The sequence below is a fragment of the Temnothorax americanus genome, unplaced genomic scaffold, assembly GCF_048541705.1.
Source record: "Temnothorax americanus isolate GAGA-0224 unplaced genomic scaffold, ASM4854170v1 Scaffold22, whole genome shotgun sequence".
Taxonomy (NCBI): Eukaryota; Metazoa; Arthropoda; class Insecta; order Hymenoptera; family Formicidae; genus Temnothorax; species Temnothorax americanus.
The window spans coordinates 3,794,058-3,821,626 of NW_027509360.1; the positions used below are offsets into that span (position 1 = coordinate 3,794,058).

The window sequence follows — 27,569 nt, forward strand, 5'->3', positions numbered from 1 at the left end:
AAATTAAAAGGTAAATTATACGCATATTTGCGAAAAACATGTCGCGGGGAAACCAATAAAGGTATTAATGTCGTTGAGATCGTACTAGTTATGTAGTAACACGCGCATAATTACAACAGTATCGTTAACCGTACAATATTCCGATAGCGATAGTATTGCAAAATGGAGTTAATGCGCGGGCGGCGAACTAAATTTTCCCCGACCAGGCGACAAAGTGTTTACCGGATGGTTACTGTTGGTTACGACATCCGAGTCGACATAACCAGCGATATCGTGATTTAATCAAGGACTATCGTAAAGCAATAATTAATGCCGCGCTGTATCGATTTCGAGCGCGAAGCGACGCGTTAGGACAGCGTAACGTGTTAATTAGGAGGCTGCGGTGGGGGTAGGAGAGGCGCGCCATTATGCATGCACGTATTTACGTAGAAAATTATTCGCGCGAGGAGGGAAACGAATTAACGTTGCCGCGCAATTATTACGGCCCGCATTTTGCAGCGAGCGCGTCCGCTGTTTCCGCAATAATGGCATTCGCGTCGCCGCGGCGCGCTATGCCGGCTGCGGAAACTATACTACTCATCTGCGCCGTGATATAACGAGATTATCAATGAGCATCTGGATAGTTTTGTCTAACTTGAAAGTGTCTTCGATCGAATAATCGACTGTAAAATGTAGATTGGACTAATAATAATAGTGTTCAGTATCTTTGCGAAGCACGTACTGGACGAATTGATCGCATCGTGTTTAAGCCAATAAGTCGAAGATAAGCTCTTATCGGCGTAAGATCAATGGAATAGCGACATAATCGAATGGTTGCGTACTATATTTATTGCATTATTACGCTTCCACTATGTTAATCCTGACAATTGATTGCAATAGATTCATATGGTAATGTTTTGGTAACACATTTGCTATTAATATTAAACATATAAGCAGGGTACGAGATAGATAACTGATAATGAGTAATAATATCAAAATAATTTTTATATATAGATCGCGTTACTTTTAACGGATTGGGAAACCAATCGCCTATCGCTATCACGAAAATTGATTCGCTCCGACCGCAATTATTCGGGGCCGCAATTAAGACGAGTTACAAGGATCTCCTGCTGCACTCGAGTGCATCTCTGTACGCGGGTTAACGGATTACCACCACGCGGCAAAGAGAGCATCCGAACGATCCTTACTTGACAAAGGATTTCCAAGAGCTGCAAGAAATACCGGGGGCTAATTTCCGAAATCGAACCAGCTGCAACGACCGTGGTGCGCCCATTCCCCTCACCCGCGCCGCGAGAAAGCGGGCGGGGTATACATCCATGAATTCCCCGGAAGCGGCTATTATTCTAGAGAGGATCGTATACGTATTTTACCCGCGGTCGGCGAGTGGCGGCAGCGCGCGAGCGATATGGGCAAAGAATACAAGAGACTCGCGGGACCAACGGGAGTTGGAATGTCGTCCCGTAATATCGGAAATATATCGCCCGGGTTGTAACCACAAGTCATGTTCAATCGAATGAATCGTATGGAATAAAAATAAACCTGCCTACACCGTGGAGACGGCGAAGGTCCAATACCCTCACTGGCACGGCGCGGCGAAGGCCGTGGCGCGGGTTACGCGCGGGTGAACAGGGCGGAGAACGCGGTGGAGGAAGAAATTCGAGAAAGAGGAAGACAAAGGGTAGGCGGCCCAAGAGCCCGACAGTCGAGAGGAGGGAACGAGCGTGAGAGAGACGCGGGGGAACTCGATGAGGAGGGATCGAACAAATGTTCCGGCGGCACATGCATCAAATCCTGAAGTTGCGTGAGAGATGGAGTCCCTGCTTGCTCAGCGGCGAGCCGCGATAAAACGGCCGAGCCGAGTTCCACCCTCTTCATCGTCGTCGTCGTTGTCGTTGTCGTCGACGCCCGCTCCGAGTCGAAACGAAGCGTTCGAGCGGTAGGCACTTAGCGCATGAAAGAGAGGAACACGTGATAAAAAGTGCCTAATATACTTTGTCTCGTGATAAAATTCCCGCGCTCTTGAATTAAACGCCAATGAGAAAGTGACGCCTTCTACTCTCGCTTGCGTTCTCATGAAATTTCGCGGAATGTCGTAATAATCGTTCGCGACGTTTCCTGGCTTAAGCGATCAATGTCGATCGATGTTTGCGCGCATCCATCTTGCCGACGTCGAGATGCCGAGCATTCCCACCGTGAAGCAAGTTCGACGAGGGTAACAGCTGACGCGGGCTGTGCGGGAAATTGAGACGAGAAGGAAACGGGAAAGAGATCTCAGAAAGGGAAAAAAATACCAAGTTTCCACTGCTCCACAAAATTTTGATTGCGAATGTTGTCACTTTTAAAGAATACTTTCAATTACTGCAGCACGTTTTGTAATTAGATTCTCTTTTTTGTCGTTCCACAAAAATATTTTCGGAATAAAGATGTACAGGTAATATTTTATTCCAAATAGAATTTGGATAGAATTATATTTATAAGCACCAAATAGAATAGAATTTGGTGCTTAGCAATTATTAAGCGATTAATTTAGTTAATTTTTCAACAAATTTTTCAGCAAAAATGCCTTATTAATAAATAAATTTCTTATTTAAAATTAATATAACTTAGAACAAACAAATTTAATATTCGTGAACGTTGATTAACTTCAACTTAGCACATCTTATTGATATATGAAAAGTCAAGAACAGTTATAAAAAAAATATTTAAGATTCTCAGCTAAAAGACTGTGCATTAAATAATCTCGAGATTCTTTCTGTTATCATATATTGAAGTTTCTCCAGCAATGATTAATGATTAACATTAACGATTAGTGATAACATTCCAGAAATTGCTTTCCTTAATCGTGCAAGCACATAAACGTCTTCATACGTCGCCGCGCCGTTCCGGCGGCGATGTTGAGAGATAGAGGGAAACAAAAGAAGCGGTAGATGCAGAAGTGAGAGTAAAGTGAGACACAGGGAGAATAGCTGCACCGAAAGACAAATACGGCGCCAGAGTCGGTTACGTTACAGCTGGCTGCATCCGCGCGCGACACTCTCTTCGCCTGGCTCTGGATCTCGCCTCTCTTATTCCTCTTCCGTTTTATAGAGGCCGCCGATCCTCCATCTCTGTCCTCCCGACACGTACTCTAAATTGTAAGTACGTACCCCTCGAGCTTACGCGAAGGTGGACACGAAAAATTATCCAATCCCCGAGATTCTGCCTTAGAATGCGTTTCGTCTTGGCTTCGCGCGCCGGTAGCGAATTTTACCTCAAGCGTGGATTTAAACGTCAACGGGGATAATTTATATATATATATATTTGTTCTCTTTTTTTAAATATAATTTATCTCTTAGTTCGTTTTAATAACATGCTTTGATGCGATTATACGAACTTACCAAGAAAAGAGCACGCAAGACAAGATAAATATCTCTTAAAAATTTTTATCGATGCATTAATATTATATCAATGCACACGAAATGGATATATCATAGTTGTGACAGGTTATTACGTTGATGATAAATACATTTTGAATCAGCATTAAGATATTACTATAAATATTCGAATGTGCCTGGTATCTCTATCTTTTCTAGATTTAAAGAACTTACGAGAAGTTCGAAAACCAACGTAATTTTATTGCGCGGGGAATAAAACACATAATAAACAGAAAGTGCCCGGTTGTTTTTGGCCCATTTCAATTAGCTTTTCGTTGCTCGATAATAAAAGTTCAGATAGAGCGCCGCACGTGTAACTGAAACTCCGCGGTCTAATAATTAGTTCTTCGCGAGGGGTAGTGGGAATAGTGCGGAAGGTTGCCGACAAATTCAATTGGTTCCTTGTGAGGGTACCCCTTGATTATAACTGGACCACTGGGGAAAAAGAAGCGGGCAATGATATTTGCCCGGTTTTCGACTCCCGGCACGTTCCCCCGTAAATTACGAGGAGAGTTTCGTGCGCCCTTTTCCGCGCGCGGCGGGATGTTCTCGATTTTCCGCATTGTACCTCAACGCGAGAAGAATTTCACGTGCCGGCGGAAATGCGTTATTAAAGTCTGCGATTTTCTACCCCATCTTTCCTCATATTCTCTCTCGCTCCTTGCCCCTTTCTCGCTCTCGCTGTCTGGTATGCGCGTCCGGGCAAAACTTTCTCGTTGGCTCCTTCGTTGAATTGTTTTAGAGCAACCTGAAGAAGAAGAAGTCGACGCGAGTGAATGAAGAGGAGAGCGAAGGATAGAAGAACAACAGAGGGGGCGGGGATGGAAAAACTTTTCACGGAGAGAAGGGGAAAAGTTAACATTCTTCCCTCTGGCACGACCGCGTAAAAAGGAGATGTCGGGGTCAAGAAGCGTCTTACGTATTCTGCAAGCTCAGGTTTACACGCCCGAGTTATGGCCAGAAAAATCGGAAGTTCGCGACCAGAAAGTGGCTGCCGCCGAGTGCCTCGCGTGTGACGCGCATAATAAAGTCGCGAAGATGCAACTTGGGGAAACGTTTGTCGGTACCCCGGAAGTGAAATGTCGAGGAAGAAGTGCCACCAGCGTGCCAAATTTGATTTTCAGACGGGGACGGGGGCTGGCAATCCGGCTAGAGCATACTTACATAGTGGAAAGACAATGTTCCTCGGGGGGGCCCTCGGGCGGGGGGATGGTCGTAAAACCTCGCAAACACGAACTACTTTGGAGTAGCGGGATTCTATAAGATGTACGTGATGCTGCCAGACACCTCGTAAATGGTCCTTCCGCGGTGATCTTGATGATGACGTAAAGTTCGCCAGATAACGATAACGTTTAACATTTCGGTGGAGAATTTGTAATCATCGCGATACTCGCTAAGTTCCTTGCCGTTTGTAACATTTTCTTCAAACATAAACTTGTATTATAACATTTTTTCTATTATTTTCCAGATATAATTGTCAAACTTTTTCACGTATTTCTTAAATTCGATTCGCAACATCGCGCGCATTACGTTTCTCACATTATCAAATCCCTTCTCCGCATCTTAGAAAAGAAAATATGCGGAAATATTGCATTTGCGAGAGCCACAGACGTAATTCTGCTTTCAGGGAGAATTTTCGTCAGCTCGACATCGACTACCTTTCTCGCCTATAACGCCTGCGGACCCTCGCAGAGGGAGGACAAGTCCGTTATTATGAAAATCCTTAGCGGGCGAAAGCCCGGGTTATAAGCATGAATAAAATAAGCGGTATTAAAATCCACTTTCTTCTTCCCCTCTCCCTCTTGCACCTGTCCCATCCAACGCCTCTCCCTCCTTCCTGCCTGCCCCAGGTATAGGCACTGAGGTTCGGCTTCGCAGGCGGAGTAATGGCATTCCTCTTCTCCTTTCTCTTCTTCTTCCTCGACAATTTACTTCGGAGCGCTTCTCTATCTAAGCCCGCGGCTGTTCTCCCTGTTTTCACCGCGTCGGTTACTCGATAAATGCGATTCAGCGCGAGATCTTTCGGTGCACGACTGCACGGAACGAGATCTACGATAGCCCAAAGAAGCAATTGGTCGATTATCGCTGAATTGTACGGAATTACTTGAACATCAGAAATAGCCAGGAACAAATAATCACGTTTTGGGTATTAATACTAACAATTCTAAAAATATCTCTAAAAAAAACAGAATAAAAAAAAACAACAAAAGTATTTTCTACGCATATTAGATTGTACAACAACACTGAAAATTGATAAACATTTTCGACTTATACAATTGTCTTGTGGCACTCATTTGACAATGGAGAATTTAGAGAGCAGAAAAAAAAGTTTGATTTTTATTGATTTTTATTCAGGGATCTGCATCCCACTATTTGACAACGGGTATCAGCAGCTTTATACCTGTCGTCGGCGTGCGATTTATCTGCGCGGGTAGCAATGACGAAATAAATTATTTGAAGCCTACCCCCTTCCCGGGGGAGTCGGGCGACCGGTTTTAGAGGTAGTTCTATGGTAATGACGGAAGTACATGAATATTGAAGGAGTAATCTTCGCGGTTTATGGCGTGTCCTTTTCGCGAGGCAGCCTCTCCACGGCCCCCGCGGCGGCAAAGTTGGGTCAATATCGGTTTAAAGTTCGCTATTTTTTTTACGGCGTCAAATAAATGGACCAGAGCCGAGATAAATGACGAGAGTATGCCGATATTATCGGGCGATCCATTTTTCACTCGAACGATATTGTCCGTGTCGGAACGTGGCCGGCCTCCGAGAAGTGAATAATTAATTATACGGTTGTAATCAGCAAAAATATTTGATCAATATCGTTAAGCTGAACGGAGCCCGATTTAAATCTAAAATTCTCCGCTGGCAATATTGCACCGTCCGATGTATGCAATAATAAAATAACACGCGCCCCACGCTAAAAGCAGATTCACTGTGTTCTAACGAGCAATTATGTGAGCGTACAAAGCTTGATGTGTCGGGAATAAGCAGTAATTGCATGGATGTCCAATTAACAACTGTATATCTAAAAGGTTTGTATCCTATTATTTCTTTTAACGATTCAACGAATAACACACGTTGAGTCAATGTTATATTTCAACGAGAAAAAGTCGAGAGTATTTTTCTTTCCCATCACGTGCGCTGCATCGATTAACGCCGAATTATGATTCGCTGGATGTCTTTTTTATGAGAGTTATAACGTAGATTTAGCAAGTAAAAACAAGGAAATTAATTGTGAGATTAGTGTTAACCGATGCTGGAGAAATCAATGCTAAGTGAAATTACCCAGTGAGAGTACCCCCAATGAAATACGATTGGTATAGATACGAAGTGGAGAGAGGTAACGAAGGTTACGAAAGCTGGATGCGCTCCAAGGCATGCGAGCGAACGGTGTCCCAACGTGAACCGCCTCACGCTGACGGGAGGGTTGTATCGAGATTTATTCACTCGGTTACATAAACGTACGAGAGTGCAGTTCCTAATTATTATTTCAAGACAAATTACCTGAAAAAACAATTTAAAAAACTAAAATTCCTACAGCTTTTAATTTCAACCAACTAATTAACTTCAACTATTTAATTGATATACGTAATAATAATTACGTAATTTTTTTTGAAAATAACAAATTTATTTGCAAATCGTGAGTCTAATAATTTCCAGATTTTTTATTTTTGCAGATCATTGGGGTGCATCATTTCACATATAATGCATCAACATGTCGTAGACTTTTTTTTAAAGCTTTTATCTCAGTCAGAAATTTTTGTACGCGAGCAAGATAAGATGGCTATGAATCAATTATTAGAACTTAGTATTCCATTCTGTAAGTTTATTTTCTATGATTTTATTTTTTGATATACCACAAAATGTGAAGTATTCTTCGGCGTAATAAAGATTGTGTGCAAATATTATACGAATAAGCAGTTAAAAGAGTTTCATTCAATTTTTGCCTACATTATCACTCTTGAATTAACCAAACAACTATCGCTACATATTAATTCATCTCTTTGCAATGTATTTATACCGGCCCGGAAGTGACAGCAAAATGTGCAAGAGTGAGGCAAGCGACGCAGCGTCCAAGGAGTATGTATATCAGGAGTTCGACGAACACTTCGAGCCCTTTATGGACGAGCGGAATCCGGATGAGACACGAAAATAACAGATGGGAAAACGGAGAGAGCGGAGGGCGGAGGGCGCGAAAACTGGATGTGCTCCAAGGCATGCGAGCAAGTGGTGTCACGTGCACGGGCTTGCGGTTCTCGCGGCGTCACGTCGAGAATCACGTCGAGAGACTACTCCCTTCCCCCCGTCCGAGTGCGGTTGCGTCGTCATTGTCTATTCTTCCCTATAATTTCGTCACGCTTTTACCGCGCCGCGCCGCGCCGGTCGGAGCTCTGTTCTCTGTTTGTGTCGTTGTCATGACTACCATTCGCGTCGGCGAAGGTGGTGCGTACACAAAAGTATCAGACCTTGCTCGTTTTTTTTTTTGCGACGACGCGACGCGACGTGTCCGCCAACGGGGTGACGCGAGGTTCGAGGTACACTTGTGCTCTTTGCAAAGGGGTTACAGCGATACGTACGCGAGTTCACGTCGCCAAAACGATTACTTTTCATTGCTGCGTTCTTTTCTGCAATTCATGTCTGTCCTCTGTTTTAATTGGGAGCGAAACGCTTTTCATTTCAACAAGGAACGTTCACAGAATACGATGATGCCTTGGGAATCTCGAGGAAATATCGTAAGTACTAAAGTCGTTCGTGTTTTATAATTATTAAAAGATAAGGCAGGATTTGATGGAACATTTAAGAAGAATTTAGTACCTCATTACAGCAAAAGCTAATCTACAATAGCGAATATAATAATCATTCAATCACTCGCATTATCATGTATCACCTTATTCTTATCTAGCCAATTCTGTTACGGAATCCCATTATTTCTGAGCGCTTCCCATACAAGTATTGTCGATGCGTGACTCTGTCAGAGAGATTACGATCCTCGATCGCGTATCTTAATTGTATACGCTTTACGGAGGAAGTTATTACTCTTTTTCATTCTAAATTGCTCCGCGTTCCGGTAAATGCCGCAAAGAATAAGTTCCACCTGCCCGGACCCCTCTTCTCACGCGAAAATTAAATCGTTGCGCGCCGAACAATACGCGTGCCTAATTTCTGAAGACGCATAATGACAATAATAATACCGGCGGGACGCGTTTCTGAGGAAGCCAGGAATGCGGATAAGGGGATAATGAGAATGTTTTGTAGCAACGCCGCCGCGGATGCAATTGTCGGGGATTCTTCGTGCCTCGTATAAAACGCCATTGCGTATTCCACGTATACGGTAGCGCATACGGGAAACGACGTGGGTAGATCCCCGCGGCCCGCGAACGATACTATTGGCGATCGCGATACCGTGATTGTCACGCGGATAACCCACGCATGCAAAGCAGTCGCAATTAAGCCAGGGATGATTTGCATAAAGGTATTGTTTAATGGGAGAGAACGACTGCGTGTAGGCGAGAGACAAGGGACAGGATGCGCCGGCTGAGAGGGAGTGAGAGAGAAATGCCCAGTGATGAGCTCACGATAATTCGATTGCATTCCGTTGCCTGTACGCCGGACGGCCGCGGCGGTCAATGTTCAACGGCAAAGCAGTTATCGGCATTGCAACCAGTGTCAATTAGCCGCAAATTGTAGCCGCGCAGGGTAAACACTTACGATAAGAAATAACAGCCCGATTGTGACGAACATTCTCGTCCCGTGAGACGTCGATGCATTTTAATATCTATCAATGTTTCTTTAATACCTACGTCGAAGTCTATGGTCCTTTGATTTATTTTTATATACCTTTAAGATAAAACGCGGCACGGGAAAGAGATGTGCTATCATTATCAATCATTTACGGAAAAGAGTATCCTATCGTTAATCGCGGAACCGCGGAAAAGATTAACGTGCGCGAAGCGCACAACGGAGAAATGATCGCGAGCGCGACGCGAAACGAGGCGTCGTGCTTTATATCATGCTTGTAGGAAATAAGCAGGACGTCAATCTTTCTTAGATTAACGCATTCCCTACTGGCGTGCCGTTCCGCAAGCGTTCGGGGCGATGATTTACGATGTTATATTTCCCCCTAGCGGCATTTGAAATGGAGATGTTTCAATGGCAAACGTCCGCGGAGGACGGAGAGCTCCGTTGCGACACGGCGTCGTGAAAAACAACGGCCTCGAGTAGCTGTTAGAGGAAACGCGGCTATTACGAACGTATCGAAGTTATTAATTTCCGTCCGCGCGCTACGTTATACCGTCCTCCCATCACGTCCACGTCACCGTCCGTTTCGTTAACGAGCGCTTCCCTTCGCCAGCACGTCGGTCGCTCCGTGACTTCGCGAAGGACACGGGGAAAGTTGCGCGAGCTTGAATAGAATATTTCCAGCTCCGTGAAGCACCGCCAGTACGCAAATAGCTTGGTCATTGCGCGATTGATCGGATGGCCAGACATATATTCCGACGAATAAATATCGATATAACGAGTATATCTTCGCGTTTACTATACAATAAGCGGTACCGACATCGGTATTTCCGACAACGTTGCTATAAAGATTAATATCTCAGTTATATTTTATCGCTATTTAAATAAGTAGAAGTCTCACTTTCAATTCAATAAACTTTCCAAATTAATAAATTTCATAAAAATTCATAAGAATTATATCCACAAAAAGATCTCGGCGATGTTAACTTAACCTCGTTATATTTTATCGGAATACACATGTTTATCATGCAACTTTGATAACAATAATAGCAAAACAAATAAATTTCAATACTTTTATATTTTTGAAATTTTTCGCTTATCAATCATTCACGCCTCAAAATTTTCCAACGTTTCATCAAATTCTATCAACGTTTTCCCCGTTACTTTCGCGCGAATTTTTTCCCAGATTCTTATTCCAAATTTCAAAAAAAAATCTCCCAATACGATAACTCTGGAGATAAACCGTACGCGAAATACAGAAAGATGAGATGTGCTGAAGAATCGCGCGCGAACTGCTCTATTTACCCAAGTTTCCTTATTTGCGGTGCTTTGTTTTACGAGCTCTGCGCAAAGGCGTGGAGCGCTATAAGTCGTAAAGCAGTATGATGGCGTTGAAAGCATATACTCGTATCTTTTTATTACCTTCATCATTCAATTGATGTACCACTAAGAAAGTTAAGCTTATGCCGCTTTATCACCTACATCGCGCTAAGAGACTCGACTCGGCTTTAATATATCGAGCTTAATTCCTCTTCGCCGTGAAAGCACCTCTAAGGATAGCTTCTTTCGCGACGCTGCGAAATGGCCATAAAGTATCGCCAATCGAAACGTTGACATTATGGAGTAATAAAAATGTGATATAAGATTTTTCTGGACACTTTTGTCGAGTCAGTAATAAGCATTATAATTGCTTTATTCTATGAGAACAAAACGGGACTCAAAAATAATATTTATTTTCCGCTACATTTTCAGATTATTATACCCTTCCCTTCCCGCGCTATATCGTCCGAGATGAAAAGCCAATCGGCCAAAGCAATGTCGCTAAAAGCACAATAACTGGGCCGCGAATCGCGACGGACAAATCGCGTTACGGCAATCATTGCAGAGCGCCCATGCGACTCGCTTTTTCCTCTTTGCGCGAAAGTTCCTGTTGATTGCCGGCAGTGATTCAATTGCTCGTACGGAAACACAGCCGGGGCCGGGACGCGCGCCGTCAGAGAGCAATCGCGTTAAAAAGCCTTGCCGTTGGATTTGTCGTTCGAGAAAACGCGTTCCGTTACCTCCTTTTTTCCCCTTTCCCCTTGCCGAATGTATTTTCGATCGAACCCTTTAGTTAGGCTGCAAAAAACGGCCAATGGAGTTGCAATTCGCCGCGTTATCCAGACGCCTGAGGGTCGATCACACATCTTTCACATAGCAAACGACAAAAGGAAAGGGGAAAATAATTGAAAAGGAGTCGGATTGCATTAACGAGAAAAATATATTTCTGTTCGAGTCACTTTCAAGAGATTGACGTGAAAAAAAGCTAAATTTTGTTAAACTCCACAACAGATCTTGATACGTACCAGTTTGTCTGAACCGTCATTTCGTTGCATTGTTATACGGAAAAACGTAGAAAAGTTCTTTGAAACTCTAGATTGGTTTCCTTTTCATATCTTCCATTCAAATCGTATCTTTTCTATTATATCTTTCCCTTCATTTACGTTCAAAAGTTACTGATTCTTGATTATCTGTGCGTCACCGTACGTATATATATGAAACTTTATATATGACGCGACAAATCTAACCGTGTGTCACGGAATACAAACGGAATCGCCGCCGTTTGGATTTTAGATGAAAGCTCGGCATGTTGGTGCAATTCAATGTGCGGCGAGGTATACACAAATGCGGCTTTCCCTATCGGGGTTCCGATCCAGACGGACCAGATCTGCTTTCCCGCAGATGCGTATTTAGCAATCAATGGCCAAGGAATCAATTCACCGAGTAAGCATTCCAAAAATTGATATTGCAAACGACTATCAATTTACCCACTGTACAATGTATTACATGTCTTTATAACTTTTTTTTAAATAAAAATTAATTTTTTTTATATATAACAGTGCCAAGATAACCATTTTGAGATAAAATTCTAGTACCAGTTACATATTTACGAAAAAAAATGGTGTTTCACGAAGATACGCGCATTGGTATATTTTATTTGAACAGGTGCTTGCATGTCGCATACGGAATTTCACAGCGGCTTCAAGACGCGAGGAGGACGATACACTATCGTCGGCTCCGGCACGACCGTCACAGTAAGCGGAACGTGACGTTGGCGAAATGCACTTGCATGAAGGATAAACGCGTCATTCTAGCTGGATTCCATGCCGTATGAGCGATGAGTTTCGACACCAAAGAACGTTCAATGTTTTTGCTACAATAATCCCGCAAACATTGTTCGAGATCGATGTGTATGGCAATGCGCAGTGATTTCTTTTTCCTTTCTTAGCGCGCAAAAAAACATAATTACGTTAAAATCACAGTAAACTCCATTATCATATAGCAACTATCAATTATTTGAACGATTATTGACGGAAAAAATCTTCCTAAGATGTGACAACTTTTAACAAAATTTCGAAAAACAATATCAGCAATTAACAGTTTTTTTTTTTATATAAATCATTTATCTTCAATTATACATATATTTATAATAAGAGTTATAAACTGTTAGTCGGCTGTTCCTATTCGGAAAGCGAAGACACGCACGTGATATCTCGAATTTGATGTACGACGCGCAAACGTATACGATACATTCATTACCACTCATCCCGGTGCGGATACCGGCACTAGTATAGCGTGCGCATTACTATCCGAGAAGGGTAGAATATACACGCTATGCAAGGATAAGCGCACTTCCCCAACTTCTCTCTCCCTCTCTGTCTCTGTCTCTCATCGCCGCGTATCTGCTTAGCCGCCCACCTCTTACTTGGATTCCAGTCCAGACAAACAGGCTTGCTCTCTCACAGTCCGCGCGTTTCGCCAAGCAAGCACAACCCGCGCGAGGGTATTTGCGTATCCCGGCAACCCCCACCGAGATTCAGGCTCGGTTCTGGCTCTCTCGGCTCCGGTTCGGTTGGTCTCCCCGCCGTTGTGTACTACGCGACAACTGCTAAGTGCTGGCAAGCAATCCTGGCATCGACGTCTCTTACACGGAATTACTGTTAAGCGCGCGCCGCTTCGCGCGTTTCCGCCCTAAACTGATTAGTCCCTACGATTCAACGGAGTATCTCTACCGTGCCGTGCCGTGCGGTGCCGTGAGGGGCAGGATCGAGAATTTCACGAGGGCGCCTGAGAATCAGCTCGTCGCTGGTCAGAAACGCCGGAAGACGAGTGGAGGGGTGTCAACGACTTCGCCGTTAAACGTCGGGCACGTCGACTCGAAGGAATTTTGAAATTTAAGCAAGAGTTACGGGAATCATTCACAGTAGCATTTATTCCGCTACGATGTAGATTCCTCCCTCCGTATTTGATTCCGTATGAATGCAAAGCATTTTTATGGCTTAGAACATTTCATAGTGGCAACAATAGTAAATATTTTTTTACAAATATATATGTTTACACACGAGGACAATATATCTTTTGTTTCAGAAAATTAAATGGAAAATATATATGTTTCCAATAAATCAATTAAATTGAATTGGCAACATATGTGCTGATCGAATAAATATAAAAAATATGATCAAAATAATGCTTTTATAAAATTGAGCTCATGCACACTCCACCCCAGAAAAATTTAAGATTAAAATTTGTAGAAGCAAAATAAAATATTCAATTAAAGCGAGATCTGTTTAGCAAATATACTAATCGTGTTCAACTAAATAAATAATCAAGAACTTGAACCTTTTAATAGAAAGGAGACAAAAATAGAAAACACGTTGGTGTTTAAGATAAGAATATTATCAAGAAGCAAGGAAAAAGGGAGAGAGGGAGAGAGAAAGAGAGAGAGAAAAAACTCCATCTCAATTATGTATTCATAGTTGGAAAAAATATAACGCACGAGAGTGGTGGTAGAAGTCAATAGAAATGAAATATCAACGCTAGGTCCCCCGCCGTCGGTCCTATACGGTTCTCTCTCAGCCGCCTTTCCAATACGGGATCTAAAGTGTTTTTCGATATCACGAAAAATTCCGCTGCGCCACGGCGCGCATTCCTCGTCTTGGTTTTATTTCTTCTCTCCCCGGGCGCGAGGCCGATTGCACGCGCGCTAGTAATATAAGTACCTTCTCGAGCGTGTATCTCACCGGTGAAAATCGGTGGTGGACCCGTATTCGCCGTCGCGCCCGAAGGAAAATACAATCGTAACGTCGAATATTTCTTACATGCGATACGATATATGAATGATATCGGATGGCAGTAAATATTCATTCAAAAATGCTTTATTGTCATCTTTATAATGCAATCGCGTACAAGTAGATGCAAAAATATTATATTGCGGCACACTAAGACTTGTATTTATAATCGATAAATTACGCAAATTTCGTATCGAAAAGCATATCAGATGAGATACTCAGAATAAAGTTTCAAAGATACAGACAGTTCAATGGCCACATTTTAATTAAAGATTAATTGAGATTGTACTCAACTAAATGTGAACAGTAATACGCGCGCGATTTCTCCTCCGTAAAATTTAGAATAGAATTGCAAGCGCAGTATATTCTAAATGTAAAAATCTATGTATTATTAACAAATAACCGATATCTACGAGTTTCCATTACGTTAATTACTTAATCCGATGATTCGCGTATTGCTCCACGCTAATCCAAAAGTACTGAACAAATTACATTTAAATTAACAAAAACGCGATGCGAGGTACAATGAAATCTAACAATAAACAGTCAATACATTTACAATCGTTAATCGCGGGAGTTAATCGATCACGCGCGTTGGTAGTAGCTAATTGTTCGAAATAATCGCATGAGGCCTCTTCTGGCTTTCGACACGATTGCGTTTCGATGGGTAAATGCGAAACAGTATACGCGCTGCCGACTCGAGTCCCGTCGCGCGACACACACGGCGCGGCTTTGCGTATCAAAACAAATATCAAGGCCGAAAATAAGCCAGCCTTATCGATACGAAATATTTTTTTAACGTATTTTATGAAATAACTACGCCAAATATATTCTGTTGTTTTTTTTTGCTTTAGAAACATATTCTTAGACTTCAAATCAAGTTTTTTTTACTTTCAATCATTCTTTTCTCAAACTCTCTTCTCATCTCTAAAAAATGTTACAAGATTTAAACAATATTTTAACATACATATATAATTTATTTAAAATCAATTGTTGAACTCTGAAAAAAATAAAACTCGGACAGTGTCTCAAGACAAACTTCATCTAAATTTCTCAATCGAATTGTGATTGCGAATATAACTCAACAAGTAACTTCAAGACAAATGTCTCAAGACTTGTTTCTCCTAAGTTCTTCAGCGGAAAGCGATCATAAACAGACCTTAGATAGAGTAAATATTATATAATATGTGTATTATTTTCGTCTTTACGCATCAAATTCAAATTACGTTCAAGTTCAATAAAATCCTATTACTTTGTGTAAATATCAAAATTGCACGAAAATAATCTCTTAAGTTTTCGTTGCTATAAGTAGATTCACATTATCATTCTTGACGATGTTAAGAAGCTTAAAAAGCTATGGACAACCGCAAGTTAAGCCATCGACGGACTTCTCCCGGTTTGAATGTGGGATTACAGGTATATGTTCCTCGATCGATATTATCCGCGTTTTACATAATAAACGAGGTGCAGAACAACGGCGTTATCCGATGCGCGTACAACACGATATCACAGTATATAAGTACTGTGACGATACCAACTTGGAAAAAAATATATATATATAGTGGCGATCGACTATCAATTGCCAAGACGCGTGGCGCGAGATATTCCTATATATAACGACGCAGCATTCGCTGCGTATCGCAACACCGAGAAAGGCAAGCAATGTCCGTTCGCGATTGCTCCATTGTTAGACCATTTAGATATGTTTCATTGGTAGAGACGTGCACGAATGCGATGTGGGTATAAAGACGATGTGCCTTGGCCCTTTAGAAATCGTACCGCGGGAATCGTATGCATGCATTCGCCGCGGGAATCGTGCAAAGCATGCAATCAATGCATTAAATAAGCTCCCGCATTCAAATCTGATGTAGCCTGGCTCCTTTCGTAAGCCTCGTACCTTGGTGTATAGTTTTCTCAATCCATTACGGAATTACTGCGTTCCCGCAAAATGATTTCTACACCGCGAATACGTCAAATAAATCAAGCAAAAGAACGTAATTGAGGACTCCGTGCTCAAAATGCTCCTCTATTAACCGTAATTTATGTTGCACTGTCATGGAAAGTTGAAAGTATGGAAGTAATATACGAAATAATTGGTTTTCTGACACTGTAGACGCAATATTAATGCTATTGCGATTAAATCAGTCACGAGGATAACATTTATATGCAAAGTACATTCTTAATAGCACGAAACATATAAAAAATAAGCTATATACCAAAAGTAATATTTTTTCGACCCTAATAATAACAGCAATAGAGTAATGACAAAATACGTACGTTTATTATAGACGTCCTCAATTACAACGCTATACTATTCAGTACCTTGCTTTACTATTCAGTAATTAAAGCGCATAGGCAAATGACGGTTAGTAGGGTAATTCACGATCAATGGAGTTATTTATAGTTCAAACGACCTATTCGTGTTAATGGTGATATAAAATGTATCTATGTCGCTTGATATCTTGATATCTGAATTTATCGCCGAATAAAAATACAACGTTACGTTAATAACCCGCGCATTAGTACCCAGATGGCTATATATGTCGGCCGAACTCGCGGGTACAATACTTGTAAACTCGTGTACGCGTTCCAGTTTCCAGTTTCCAGTTTCGCTTCGCAAATGAAAGGACAAAGCGACGCGACGAAACGACCGACGAGGCGGCGCGACCTGAGAGGCTCGAGTTTTCTCCTTTGCGCCTCTTAAATCTTAAGCAGAGACAAATGAAGCTGCGAAGTCTAGGCGCGACTTACCGTTAGGAGGGAACTCGTAGAAGAACGCAGATCTCGGGCTCAGACAACTGTAACAGAGGAAAATTACGGTTAAAATATGCTAACAATTAAAGAAACGACGCGGCACGGCGCGGCGCGGCGTCCGCGCCGCTTGGCAAACCGCCCGGGCGTCTATGCGCTTTTCCGCTCCGTTTCCCATTCGTTTTCACCCGCAGCGATATTTCGCCGTGGTTACCGTCGCTTACCGCACAAACACGGTCAATACACCGGTCGCATCAGAGTGACGCGGATATCGATGTTAAGAGTAATAGAGTGATTGGTCGTCGGGATTTAATACTTCCTTTGATACGCGAAATGGATCGACCAGAGCGCGCGCATTTCGATACTATTACAAGCCGATAATAAATTCACCAGTGTTTACAGGGTTAATTTCAATTTAGTTGATACGTATTATTTCAATTTAATACGTATTATAGCGGCGCGATTTGGCTTCTCGAGTTTAACGCAGTCATTTGCGTAATGCGTGATATAGTAGTGAGAATTATTCGCCAAACATCTTCCTACGCGCGCGCGCGATGACTATATCTTCTACGAAACACAGAAAGGAAGAAAGTAAAAAATTAAGATAATTATTTGACAATATTTTGCGTAAATTGTTTAATGCTTATATGTATATTCTGTAATCCAAAGTAATTTTTACTTTGACTAATAATGCAAATTGTGTTGAAGTTATTGATAAGTTCAATTTACACACATCAAGGGTAAAAAGATTCGATATTTATATTTCTTAAATAATATTGCATATTATATATAATAACGGAAAATGGAAAAATTGTCCTCTTTATGCAGTAATCTTTCGTACTTTTTTTTTTATTATGTGCCTCTATGTATGACTATGATGAATGAAACAAGATACCAAAATCATCATGCGACAGTAGAATTAATTTAGTAATAATTATGATCGTTTCTTTTTTAACAATTCCAACGAAAGAAATCTCGCTTCACCAAGTGCGTTCATGTTTAAAGTCGTGTAAAAAAAATATGAAAAAACACAAATGAAGAGAGAAAAACAGTACCTATGTGTGGCTTTGCGAGCTAACAATATTAATTGATTTACAAGATTAACCAGCCAGATTATTTAATTGCAAGTTGAAAAAAGAGGCTATTCTAAATAAATAATAGAAAAAACATGACTATTTTTTGCTTCTATTATATATAACAAAATTTAGAGTTGTCATTCTTTTTCTAGAGTTCTGACTGCATATGAGTAATTGACAAATGAGTAATTGAAATATAACCAACGTGATGACACAGGTGATCCTTTTCCATTTAACCGTATATACGGAAGGGTACGCGTAAATTCCAATGTACCTACGTCTCGGGACACGTGAAGCATCGTGTCGCCGTAAATGGCGGTATTTGCCGAAGTATCCCAAGTATCTCTCCCCGAGCGCAGTCGATCTCTTACGGTAGATCACGCCGGAATGTGCGCGCGCGGCGATTTCCGGCGTTTCCAATGTTAAGGGTCGAGCGCGCACTAATCGTCTTATTGGCTGATCCAACGTTCCCGGTTTCTATCGAACGTCCTGCACAAAGCGATCCAACGGTAGGAAGTCGAGAAGTGTCGCGAAGGGTACAAACACATCGTACTTCGCGTACAACGGTACGACGACGCGGGAAGGACGATAGCCCGAGGGATGGAGAGAGAGAGAGAGAGAAAGAGAGAGAGAGAAAGAGAACGGCGAAGAGAGGTCGGTAGTTCACGTGCCAGAGAATCGGTAATAGCGCGTCGTATCTTGCCTCAATGTATCTTGATACAACGCGCCGTAATACTAACCGCATACTAATAGGATCCTTTGACGAAAAGCTAACATTTCTCAGCGGGTAAACCGCGCTGCAATTCCGGTCGGGCCACTCCCGGCCTTCTCGCCGGCGCGGCGCGGCCGGCCTTCTCTTCCTCTGTCTCCATCTACGGTCCATCCGGAATCGATTGCCTAGAGTGGCCTCTCCTCCTCAATGGATTCGTAATAGATTCCGCCGACAACACAGTACAAACGAAGAACATCCCTCTCAAAAATCGGCACCGCGCTCGGAATTCGCAATAGGTATATAGGTATAGCTTAGCTATATACCTAATTCGTAACGTCGATTTCACAAGAAATAAAAAAATTTTTGCTGACAGTTTAATAAACTTGTATGAAAGAGGCAAAACGTATTAGAGAATTTTTCGCTTCTCACGCGATTAAATCTTCGAAAAGTTATTATATTAAGTTACACATTATTGAAACCCGAGAGTTATTTACTCGAGAGTAGCAAAATCGATCGCCGCCGATTTGTCACGTCGATTCGAAAGTACAACTGTATTGGGCTTCCTTCCTTGTTAAGCTTATAGCATTCCAGACTTAGAAGGAACGATTGCTTCTTTCTTAGATAACGCCGCGGCGAACGTCGCTATTATATGTGCCAAGTAGCAATCGATTTAGGGCTGTTAAGAGTCATGATTACCACGGCGAGAGTGGTCGTCGGAAGGACGCCCGTACTTCCGAGTTAAACGACACAAATGGATGGTAAAACGTTTCCGCCGTCCGCGCGGAGAATCCTGATGAAGCCGCGGGAATGAGAGTAAACGGAAGCTAATATAAAATATGCAAGACGGCCAATCGTGAATGTTTCGTGTATGCGATTGAAAACTGCAGGAAGCTCCACTCGCTTCTGGACCTGTTCGGTGTCGAGACTCGCGAGAACTCGACCGTTACATTTTTCGTGTTATTTCTCACTTCTTGCGCACGCAGTTTCTCCAGGAGATGGATTTTATATTCACTTATATATATAACGTTTTTCCCCGAAATATGTTCCTGGAGTCTTATCAGACTTATTTATGCATCTTACATTTCTTTTCGAAATATTATTGCATTCTTTTTTAAAGCTTCTTAGTTCACAAACTGATATTCAGACAATCAATAACTAAAGTAATTCGGGAGATTTATTAAGATAAACTCTCTGATATTTTAATGTACTTAAAAAGACTCTTTTTATCGTTACTGTCGTAATGACTTATGATTCTCATCTCTCCTCATGAACCATTTTGAAACTGATGTGAGAGTTTCGAATAAAAACCTCGTATCTTTTGCATCCATAGCCAAAACGCATATTGTGTAATTTCATGTTTTTGGAAAAAAAAAAAGATACGGGAAGCTTTATTTTACGTGGCATGAAACATGGCAACTAGCTAAATTGCAAACTAGATTCAGTATTTTTTATGGGTGAAGACATGCTTGCGGTTGACGTCGAATACGTAGCGCGCAGTTGGCGAGAAGGGCATAGAAACGGCACGTATCCGGTTTGCTGCATTAACGTGATTCCAGTATAATCACGCGCGATACATTTGTAATATGAATGAATTTACGAGAGAACAGCAGTTCTCGTCGTTATTCATAAGCGCGATTCTCGTTGAAATTTCAATAAAGTCTGCTGTTTTTGTCTGACAAAAATAATCTCGCGTTTCATATAAAATGCATACCGCGAAACCCACATTTAGCGTCACAATATTGGATTACGCTTTTAACAATCGGATTTCTTTCACGCACGAAAAGTAATAAATATCTAAAGGCCATTGCACAAAGTATAAGGCCGTAAGAAAATAGACCAATCACACTCGATTATTCTTCAAGCGCGAGAAGAATAATCGACTGTGATTGGTCTATTTTCTTACGGCCTTACGATTACAATTAAAACATTGTTACGTGTAATGGCCTTTAATTTAACGAAATCTCTGGGTCAGCGCTTCACGGTCACATATAGCGCTTGTGCAGCGTTTCACAATTTTGACACAGAAACAAGATTCAAACATATACGGCGAGATGAAATAATTACAAATATGGTTTTAATTTTGATACTAAAATATGAATGTAATTAAAATATAAATTTTCGAGTCAAAAGAATAATCGCGTTAAACAATGGCCCTGGGATTTTACTAGAATAAAAAATTTATGTAATCTTGCTGTTGCAATTTATATTATAAATTATAATTATATGTATTAGTATATATATTTTAGTATTTGAATAAGTATATAAAATAATAGCAGCAAAATTATATAAAATTTAAAACAAGTTTCTTTTTAATTATTAATTCTAATTGTCTAATGTGTTCACAATACATTTATTGTTATACGTAACAAAAAATATTTCTTTTATTAAGCAGGAAAACGTTTTTTAAATAAGCCACATAATTGTTAACGATAATCATAGCAGCGACAGTAATAATAAAAATAATTTTTTAATGATCATCCCCACTACTCGATATATTATCAATAACAAACAGCTTCGCAACAAAAATAATGAAGCATCGTTCGAATAATCAGGCTAAGCGTACAATTCATATCCTGCTATACATTTGGAATCGTTCTGCGTCCGGCGTCGTGTAAATACATCTGCACGCGAGAGTCATACGTGCGAGAGACAACGACGGTTCCGGCGATTCCCGGGAGTTTCATCCGGCAGATTGAGGAGGGTGGAGGAGCGCGCGGGAGATCAAAAAATCTGTTTTGTTCTGCGGGGAATCGATCGGCCGGAACGCGGCCCGACACAATCGCAGGCGAGCCGGATGCGAGCGCGCCGAAATATGGCAAAGGACTAAAACTGCGATTACACGCGGGATAACGGGCGCGAGGTCGAGAGTTTCGCGGCGCGGATAATCGAGCACGCGCATTCCGGCGACGCGACGCGACGCGATGCAACGCGATGCGACGCGGCGCGACGTATGCGCCGACGAGTCGATAGGATTACCTGGCCGTCGACACGACAAAACCGACCATCGGCCGTGGCTGTCAGCACGTCAGTCAGAGGCTTTACTTCACCGCGTTATTGTCCGTTTATTAATTTATGACCACGGTCCATGCGATTGTTTATAACGCGAATGTTCCGACGACCGGGCACGGTACACGCGATTGAGCCGTTTGGCCTGTCGTCAAGCAGCCAATGAATTCTATTATAAATTATTTCGAGGGCCTTATCATTAAAGTGATATAGCGACATATACACAGCGATGGTTCAGCTTGATAAAAGATAATGAAAATTCTCAGCCGAGAACCAAGTGTAAAAGAAAAATCAAGAGCCATATAAATCATACAGAAATATAGCAGTCTTGATCGTGAAACAGATTTGAATAAGTATGCGATCAGAATAAAAGACCTGAGTAAAAAGGGTTTAATATATCTATCACGACGTATATACGGTTCATGCGCACGAATTGGCAGATAAATCCCGCAGGAAACGAAATAAGACGCGCATGTCCGAAAAAGAACTTGACTGGTCTTCTACTGCATTATGATAATGATGTTGCAATCGCGCGGGCAAATATACCTCGGGTGGAAAGACGTGACTGGCCAGGCCGGCCAGGCCAGTCGGTTGCATCATCGGCGAGTGATCGTTAAACGCATCATCGACCGTGTGACAAACGGCCGGCGGTTATCGTCGGCCATGTGCGCAACCGCGTATAATTAATGCAAGCGATCCATTCGTCAATCGGACGCGATATCCATCTACGCGTTGCTAATGAATTTCGCGATCATCGTCTAGCCGCTTCGACGCGCGTTTCGACAGCCAGGCACGACGGGATTCTCTCGCACGAGAGACCGGATAAAAGCGGTTCCGTGCAGGATCGGTTGCAGAGTACTTCTCTGCCTCGGAATTTTTCTACCAATCAGATTATATTTTATCTCTCAATATTCATTTTTTTTTTTTTTTTTCAATACTAATCGTATATTTATTTTAAGTATTTTGCAGAAATTTATTATTTAAAAAAATGTTTATTTTATTAATACGCCCTAGATGCAGTAAGTTTATTCGTAGATGGACAACTCGTTTGATTGTGCGATTCGCCATTACGGTGAGAATATCATTATCGCGGTGAGTTTATTAGAAATTGTTACGTCTATCGCGTGAAAGTCCTCGGTTGAAACATTAAGCATGAAAGGCGACGCGTACCCCGTCGCGCGTCGGCTGTTTTTCAATGTTTTTGCAAGCCTGTCTTGTTACGATACCACGTAGTACATGCTTTATAGCACCGCGATAAATTACCGTGAAGTCGGTAATTATTTTTGCGTATGTGAGTAACGGAGAGAGAACTGCGCTCGCGGGCTCACTGGACTAACTTGCCGAGTGTTGCGATGAAATTTATGACCCCATCAAAAATTCCCGCCTAATGTCCTTTGGGACGCGGAAATTTTTGTAGGCAGATAAGTTCTCAATGATACGCAATAAAGACATAACGTTATACTCTCTCTGATATTATATTTATCTTCTCGTTGATTATCGTTGTTCAATTATTGTTATTTCCATCCCATTGACGCCATTGACTATACCTTGATAACTATGTTGTAAAATGTCACGTGATAAAAAAAGCAATTAACTGACTATATAAAATTGTACTATATAAAATTGGACAGTTGATTAATTGCTCGTACATTGATAACACAGAGACATAATTATATTAAGCACGTCTCGAGTTTTCTTTACTGATTTCAAATTTAATCGTTTTACGATCAATTTGATTTGTTTCTATAGCTGGGATTATTTTGGTTTCATTATTTATTATATTATGATAACTATACGCTTGTATCTCTCGATTCTTTTAATTTAAGAGAGTAATAAACAATGGCCGCTTGTGAAGAACGCTATTTTCGATTCCCGTTATTTACAGCGACAGAACACCAATTAAATCCACAAAAAACTTCGTCCAATCGATCGTTATTTCCAAGCAATTAATTTTATGGTCGCCGCAAATTAGTACTACTTTCAGATTAAACGTTAATTAATTGGCGTGTCAATATATATACAGTATAGTATTTAAATTTCACAAAATGTTTAAACTTTATGTGTAAAAGGCTTTCGTTTAATTAGCATTTGAAAAATTAGTATATAGAAACTGTAACTTGATGAAAAGAACCATCTGCCCTTTTTTCTACATAAACTCGAGAATTATTTTTAGCAGGTTCGTAAATATTATTATCATAATCCGCTTGATTTGCAGCAACTTGCGGTTGTCTCATGAGAGTTCAGTAAAATTAGTTCGCGCTGTGTCATTATGGAACCGAGTCACAGTACCGGAGTACGCGGATACGGCCCGTGGAGGTGTACTCATTCGCAAAAACGAGCGTGCTTATCGCGGCAGTGAGAGGAGAGAGCAATTTCATGAGTTCGGTGCCGTGGTTATTCGCGCGTGCACGAAAACAGTCGATGGCCACGGCGCGATAATGGAATTTAATAATGCGATATGCGTTCTCTCTCTGCCTCTCTCTCTTTCTCTCTCTCTCTCTCTCTTTCTCTCTCTCTCTCTCTCTCTATTTCTCTCTTCTGTTTCGGTGCCCTTCTCTCCTTTTCGCCCTCCATCGTCTTTCAGTTTCTCCTCCTCGCAACGATGCGGCACGGCACGGCGTTGAGCAAGTGCACGGGCATGTCGGGCCAAGCGCGCTCAGTGGCAGTGGCTCGGGGTTCGCCGGTTAATTAGCCATTAAATATCAAGCAGCCGGCACGAGACTGCACGCAGATGGTATTTCGGATCAGTTAGAGCAGTTAGCAATGGGCAATTACGGATAATAAACAGACTGCGCGACTGCGGCAGCGAACGGCGCGCGTGGCGTGTTGTACGAATGGTCCGGGAAACCGAGTATAACGTTTGTACGGTGCAGAGATGCATAAAAATCAAAATACCATGAAGTATAATTTTCGATGTTGTCGGAAAATTAAAGTTTTCTCTTTAGATCTCTGCCAAAAATTAAAACGATCGTAAATTGATACCAAAAAGGTTTAAGGTTAAAACTCTTAACAATGGAAGATTTAAAATTAAAAACGCACAGAATTAAAAGAACAGCAACTCAAAAGCAAAATATATTTATTTTACGTTGACAGCCCAATTTCAAATCGACCGTGGCGCGCGTGGTTTGAATCTGATACATATTCGTATATGTCATATTTCTTCCTACAAAACGAATATCGAGCGCACCGCAAAAATACCAGCGCTTCATGAACATGGAAATTCGAGGATACATTCGCGATAATCGTTTTGCATTTATTTCAAGATAGATTAATTTAATCGGCACGCTCAAAATATCAAACCAACTGGATAAACCATTAACATCAATATTTGATTATTTCCTAGTACTGCACACACACGCACGCACACGCGCGCTCGTTATCTGACTGTCCAGATTGAATCCAGTTAAATGTGAAAATCGTCTTGTTTCGAGCTTTCTCGGATTTGCTGTATTGGACAAATGTGTTCGATGTCGGACGTTACTGATCGCGATTTGAGCGAGTGATCGATTGCGCCGCGCTGGTTTTCTCTTACCGTAACAAGTCTAGCGTTCAAGTAAAGTAGCAGCAATTGCAGTTTTGCAGTATAGTCGTACATCTCTCATTTATTTACAATTTAATTAAAACTAAATATAAAGCACTGTTTATATAATATTTAGAAACTAAATAATATATGTAAAATAAATAATTAATATGCAATAATATAATATTAGAATAAGTAGAATCATTTAAATAATGAATCAAATATACAATTTTCATATATTTTTTAGAAATTTAGAATGTAAGTTTATTCTATAATTAACTTTAATTTATTATACTGAAACACGCTTCTAATCATTGCGTTATTGTTCCTGCAATTGTGTTTATTCATGTTTGCTCTACAGTTTACATTCTACACGTTAATGTGCAGGTGCAGGTTTTCAGTTTTAACATAAAATGCATATTACCGCTTACTTGAGAACGAGACCATAATTACAAACAAGTCGTTGAAATATGTATATAAAACACATATACGCACACAACACACACACTATACACAGACTTCTTACCTTTGGTAGGTTGCCTGAGGTCCACCCGGTGTCACGGCGGTGGTCGTGTTTTGTGTGGCGAGCGCGAGCTTCTGCTGTCGATGTTGGAGCATCTGCCTGCTGAAGACCCCGTATCCGAAGCCATAGATTTCGTCTTCCTCCTTGTCGCTGAGGCAGCTCGAGGGCTGCGCAAAAATGGAGATCGTTCGCTCTTTTCCTGCTCTATCTATACGGGACGGTATAGGTTTTGCTTGCGAAGCAGTACTGGCTACCACTTACGTTATAAATGGGAGGAGACACGGGCACGGTATATTAAAGACTCGTTACATAAAAGTTGTGAATTTTGTGAAAAAAGAGATGGCTTAATAGGACGTGAAGATCAATATAATCGTGTTATTAAAAACAACAAAGAAGTTCTCTAAAAATATTTTTCTCTCTTTTTTTTATAGAACTGCGATTATACAAGTTAAAAATTGTTAGCAGGGCGTATTGAAACACACAGGAATATACACAGCAGGTAATATTTATTACTTGAACGAGAGACAAAAGTAAAGTGTGATAACTGTGAAAAAAAAAGGCGCGAAGAGAACACACCCGTAGGCAATGAATAAAAGTAACTAGATAGTAGATACGATAGCGCTTCGGGCGCTCCAACGTGATTGGTCCGTAAACAAAACTGTGAATATACATATAATGGTGATTTGATCGCGAACATATAAAGTACGGAAATTGTATTCTCAACACTCTCCCTCAATTTCGTGATTACATGGCTGGATTTTCAGTAGGACCAATCCCCATAGTTTCGCAGCAGTTCTCGTGTTTAGGTGATGAAAGTGCCTTTGTAAGCATATCCGCTGCCATTTCCTCAGTAGGAAGGTATCTTAGTTGAATCGTCCCTCCGGACAAGGCTTCACGAATGAAATGACAACGAATGTCAATATGTTTTGACCTGGCGTAATGAATAGGATTTTTAGCCAAATGGGCAGCGCCCATATTGTCGTTGTAAAGGGTAACAGTGGCTAGATTTCCAAGGCCCAGTTCCTTCAAAAACTGGACGAGGTAAACCGCTTCTTTGGCCGCATCGGTGAGTCCCAGATACTCTGCCTCCGTGGATGACAACGCGACCGTGCGCTGTTTCCTTGATCCCCATGAGATTGCGGCACCAGCAAGAACGAATGCCATGCCGGTGTATGACTTCCTGTCAATTCTGCAATTTCCCCAATCGGCGTCGACATAGCCAACTAATCCTTCGTTGACTCTTGTGTAATTGAGACCATAATTTATGGTACCCTTTAAATATCTCAACACGCGCTTTGCAGCTGACCAGTGTGACTCGTTATAACAATCGTTGAACTGGCAAAGAACGCTCACGGCGTGTGCAATGTCTGGACGTGTTCCCATTGCGACATACATAAGGGCGCCGGTGAGTTCCTTGTAGGGTATGTTATCTCTATTTTCGGTAGCGTCTTCCTTCAATAGCTTTGACCCAACAACCAAAGGCGTCCTAGAAGGCTTGCAGTCGATCATGCCAAATCTATTCAAGATTTCACGGATGTAGCCGGCCTGAGATAGACGGATTTGCTTCTCTTCTTGACGAATCTCGATCCCCAAGCAGTATTTGGCTTCACCAAGATCCTTAATTTTGAATCGCTGCGACAGTCCTCTCTTAATTTGATCTGCTCTCCCTGAATCCTTGGATGCGATGATGATGTCATCCACGTATATTAAAACAAAGGTTT

General features: G+C 41.5%; 1 protein-coding gene across 1 annotated transcript in view; it reads right to left on the reverse strand.

The window, feature by feature from the left end:
• LOC143898179 (uncharacterized) overlaps positions 1 to 27,569 on the reverse strand; it is an 86,045-nt gene that overhangs the window by 50,135 nt on the left and 8,341 nt on the right. The window contains exons 3-4 of the mRNA XM_077407480.1: positions 25,852 to 26,015; positions 17,012 to 17,058 (exon numbers count right to left, since the gene is read on the reverse strand). Of these exons, the coding sequence (XP_077263606.1) occupies positions 17,012 to 17,058; positions 25,852 to 26,015 (211 nt within the window). The remainder of the gene's footprint in view (positions 1 to 17,011; positions 17,059 to 25,851; positions 26,016 to 27,569) is intronic.